General features: G+C 32.7%; 1 protein-coding gene across 1 annotated transcript; it reads right to left on the bottom strand.

Moving 5' to 3' along the window:
* Window positions 1-640: 640 nt before the first annotated feature.
* cunhxorf58 (chromosome unknown CXorf58 homolog) lies at window positions 641-4,300 on the bottom strand. The gene is made up of 6 exons (XM_016246772.1): window positions 4,194-4,300; window positions 3,436-3,516; window positions 3,155-3,260; window positions 2,159-2,281; window positions 1,875-2,062; window positions 641-858 (listed from the first exon to the last, which is right to left on the bottom strand). The coding sequence occupies exons 1-6, from the start codon at window positions 4,298-4,300 to the stop codon at window positions 852-854; spliced, it is 612 nt and encodes a 203-aa protein (XP_016102258.1). The 3' UTR covers window positions 641-851.
* Between the last annotated feature and the right edge of the window lie 529 nt (window positions 4,301-4,829).

Here is a 4,829-nt window from a genome sequence, read left to right as displayed (position 1 = left end):
TCTGAAGAGATTATTAATGGATGTGCTTGTCCCTTTAATTCCCTTTAATGTGACTTGAAATGAATGCAACACACAAACTGTTGTGTATTAGGTTTGTTATATAAAATTATGCAAAACAACATCTGATCATACATGCTTGGATTGCATGTGGTGTATTTTTTTTTCATGAGAATTACAAAGATTAGTAGAAAGTTAGTACTGTACAGTACAGTACATTACATCCATTTGTTCCTGGGATGAAAGTCTTTGGAGAGTGAGATAAAGCAAGAGCCCAAATGTTCAAATACCGTCACCATATTGTTTATCAAAGTCACATTAACCCCGAACTGTAACACAAACCAAAAGTAAATTCTGCAAACACTGCTAAAAAACGAAATCTGACAATTCTCAGAATAAATGCACTACTACTTTTGTAGTATATACTGAAATGCATACTTAAATCAGAACCTCTACACTATAAAATTGTTTCTCCATTTACATGAACTCAGGTGTTTCAATGGCATCTATATCCAGTTGGTTTTGACCAGTTGCACAGGTAACATTTTAATTTTCAATGAAAATACCTCAGAATATTGCACTAGATTTTTGTGTTTACTAGAAACAAAATCAAACCTAAATCAGTGCATCTACTGGTACAAAATGTTATTTCTCCATTTAAATGAACTCAGGTGTTTCCACAGCATCTATGTTCAGTTGTTTTGACCAGTTGCACAGTTTCTCAGCCTCTTCCTCCCATTCAGACTCTTCAGTCTCAACTGATGGTAGAACTATCCTGATGTCCCGTTTCTCAGTCGTCACGTTCAGTTTCTTCATGTCGCGTGTGTTAATGCTGTCCATATGCTTCTGTTCATCTAATATCTGGAAATGGAGGGCAAACCGGATTTGGTCCCATAGAGAATTCCTATAAATCAGCATCTCATTTCATCTCATGTCATTTTTCTAATCTAAATAGTGTTTTCTGTCACCTAATAGAGTTTGTGTTCCTCTCAACTGTCACATTATCACACCTTTGTATATTTTAAGTATTAATCAGTTTTTTTTTTAATTGTTTTTAAATTGCTGGTCTATACAGTACTGGTGTTTCATTGTAACACCAAAAAATTCACTGTTAGCTTTCAGCCTGAGTTACTACATTTTTTTCTGCAGTTGGCATTAAAAGTGATGGGAAACCAAAGAAGCCTACATGTTTAGACAGATGCTAAAACTACATCTTAAAAGTGTTATAAGACGAGCCGCAGTGTTTTGAGCGCGGGCAGATTGTTGTGTATAGACCCGAGAACCTCTGTATTGTGAGAAAGAAACATCAGAATAATGATAGAGGAACAGTCCACCCAAAAATGTACTCGCCCTCAGGGCATCCAAGATGTAGATGAGTTTGTTTCTTCGTCAGATTTGGAGAAATGCAGCATTCCATCACTTGTTCACCAATGGATGCTCTGCAGTGAATGGGTGCCGTCAGAATGAGAGTCCAAACAGCTGATAAAAACATCAGAATGATGGATTTGTTTCTTACAAACATGCCGTTTTCACTTCACAGGATGTTAACTGATGGACTGGAGTGGTGTGGATTACTTGTGGATTATTGTGATGTTTTTATCAGCTGTTTGGACTCTCATTCTGACGGCACCCATTCACTGCAGAGCATCCATTGCTGAGACACTGATGCAATGCTACATTTCTCCAAATCTGATGAAGAAACAAACTCATGCATCTTGGATGGCCTGAGAGTGAGTAAATTCAGCAAATTTTAATTTTTGGGTGAACTATACCTTTAATCACATTTTTTATTTATATTGTTCTTTAACTTTGGCATTTGGTTTGTTTCTGGAGAGTGAGGTGTCTGATAGAGACTAATGCAAGATGAAACCGAATACCTGTGTGAGAGCTGCTGTCCAGCCAAATGAGAGCGGGCGAGATGTCTGAACAGCAGTGCTGTCTTCAACCTACCTCTTGTTCCTGGCTTTACACCCTCTCTGAGCATGACTTCCCGGGACAGCACCTTCAGAGACAGGAACCTCCATCCTTTTACACATGCTGGAAGCTCATCCAAGTGGCTGGAATACTGAGTGGGAGAAAAGGATGAACAGGCAACATAATAAGCATAATTGCGTCAATGAATTGGCCTGTGAATATAGTCTCAAGGGTGATTTTCACCCACCTGCATATAGTCTCTCATGCAAATCACATCTTGTGGTTTAACAGCAGCTCTGTGAAACTCATCCATTGAAATGAGATCCATAAATGCTCTGTTTCCCATCATTCTGCAGGCGTCTGCTGTGGCCTGTTGATGCAGACATAGTGTAATAATTAAAATGCATGCATTTTTTGCTCTCATAGTAAACAGTTCTTTATTTCTGCAAAAACGAGGATGCATCAGAATAAACAGATCTGATCTTTTGTTTTTTTTACTTGAAATAAAAGAAATGATAACCGGTAAAAATATTTAAATATAATATTGTAATTTTTTTTAAAACTAGTTGCCAAGGCAGCATTTCTCATTTTAATTAGTTGACTTGATAAATAACTAAAACTAAAACTGAAACTAGGATGCATCAGTATAAACTGATCTGATCCAAGACCAGCACAGGATTATTAGAGATAACTAAAACTAAAACTTACAAAAAAAATCAAATCTTTGAAATAAAATAAATTACAGAAAAAAATTAAATATAACTTTTTTACTTAAACTAGTTACAAGTCTTATTTTAATTCAGCTTAACTTGATAAACAACAAACTGAAACTGACTAAAACTGAAACTAGGATGCATCAGTATAAACTGATCTGATCCAAGACCAGCACAGGATTATTAGAGATAACTAAAACTAAAACTTACAAAAAAAATCAAATCTTTGAAATAAAATAAATTACAGAAAAAAAATTAAATATAACTTTTTTACTTAAACTAGTTACAAGTCTTATTTTAATTCAGCTTAACTTGATAAACAACAAACTGAAACTGAAAAAAAACGACTAAAATAAAATCTAGACATAAAAAAAAACTACTAAAATGACAAAAACAACCAAATTGCTAAAAATGTAACTAAATCAAAACGAAAATGTAAAATATCAAAATAAAAACTCATTCGAAATATTAATAAAAACTATACTAGTATCGCAGTGATATTGAAATAACACTGGAGCAGCATTCATGACCTGGTTGGAGGGAGAAAAGACTTTTTTGCCAGACAGATAGTGTCCTCCTCCTCCAATGTGGAAAATCTTGAAGACAACTGAGAGTGGAAACCAAGGACCTGCAAACCTGAACAGAAATGAAATAAACAGGAGACCGGGGCTAGTCGTCCCACGTTTTGTTCCAGTGAATATTTTTCAGTGTTGGTTAAGGAGCAGGGCTGTTATTGCATAATTTCTGACTTCATAGCTTCTGGACAACCTTATAATGCTGCTTGAAGAGCTTATGTATGACATTCATCTACCTGAATCTGATCTTGCACTTCAGACTGGGGTCTTTCAGGAGCTCAGCTTCTCTGGGACTGAGCTGATGCCAGACACTGTTCCTGAGACATACAAACTAACTTTATTTATTTTATTTTATTTTATTTATTTCTCATGCAGCCAAAAAAAACAAAAGAAAAACTGGCCAAAATATATTTTAAATGCCTGCTAAATATATGGTGTAAACAGTTAAGCTCAATGCAATATATTTTTACAAATTGAAATATATTATTTTAATTAAAAAATTAAAATATATTATTATTTTAAAAATTAAAATATATATTTAGTTTTAAGTTGCATATACCAAAATATATTTCAAAATGTATTTCAGGGGCAAGAAATAATAATTAATAATAATAATAATTTTTTTTATGAATATCATAATATTGTAATTTTCTTTGGAACATTGTAACATTCTTTGCTGATTTTAATTTGAATGTGTTATATGTTCACACATGTTGTTACATTTGTGGAAAACCTATGTTGTCTATATTTGAATGCATTTTCTTGGATTTAAATATATTTTATAAATATTTATATTTATTGGTAGAAAATATATTAAATATATTGTTATCTTTTAACAAATATTTTTGCCTAATGGGTTGGAGAAAATACATTCTGTTTTTCTACTTCAAAATGTCATGTTTAATTCAGCTATTAAAATTATAATTTATAAACTATAAATCATTTGTGAATTTCTGAGTGGAAACTGTTTCAAAGTCATTCCAGAGGAACTTACTGCTGAGTGTAGCGTACAGTATTCATCAGGAGTCTGAAGAGCCATCTGTCCCTAAACGATCTCCAATACGCCTGAATTCTTCTGGCATAATTCTCATAATTCTCCATTCGAAATCAGAAACAATCATTCTACACATTAGAAATGTCATTCTCAGATATTAGGCATTTGCCAAGTTTATAAAGCATCAAATGGCACTCACTTCTCCCCCAGAACAATCACATACTGTATATTTTGTATGATTGAAACAATAGATTAGTCAAAAAAGTTTAGACTGCAATACGCTTCATGGACACTGGATTAAATCACGTCTTCATTATATTTATTAATATACTACTTTTGAGTGAGACTGCTTGGGATGTAAACTGTGATGTTGACTTGTGATTGGTCTGTGTATTTATTTCATTTATTTTTATTCATTTTATTTTTAGACAAAACATGGCTTAACTTTAGGACAAGCTTAGGTGATATTTCATTATCATATATTATAGCTTTTATTAAATTTTTATATTTTCCTTTTTCATTTGATTTTTACAATTTTTAGTAATTTTTTTGTGTGTTTTTGTCATTTTGAATAGTTTAGTTTATATAGGCCTATATATATATATATATATAATTATTATTTATTTATGTATGTAT

The sequence above is a fragment of the Sinocyclocheilus grahami genome, unplaced genomic scaffold (assembly GCF_001515645.1).
Source record: "Sinocyclocheilus grahami isolate Dianchi unplaced genomic scaffold, SAMN03320097.WGS_v1.1 scaffold811.1, whole genome shotgun sequence".
NCBI classification, from domain to species: domain Eukaryota; kingdom Metazoa; phylum Chordata; class Actinopteri; order Cypriniformes; family Cyprinidae; genus Sinocyclocheilus; species Sinocyclocheilus grahami.
Note: the sequence above shows the minus strand (reverse complement) of the source record. Positions and strands in the feature narration are given on the sequence as shown.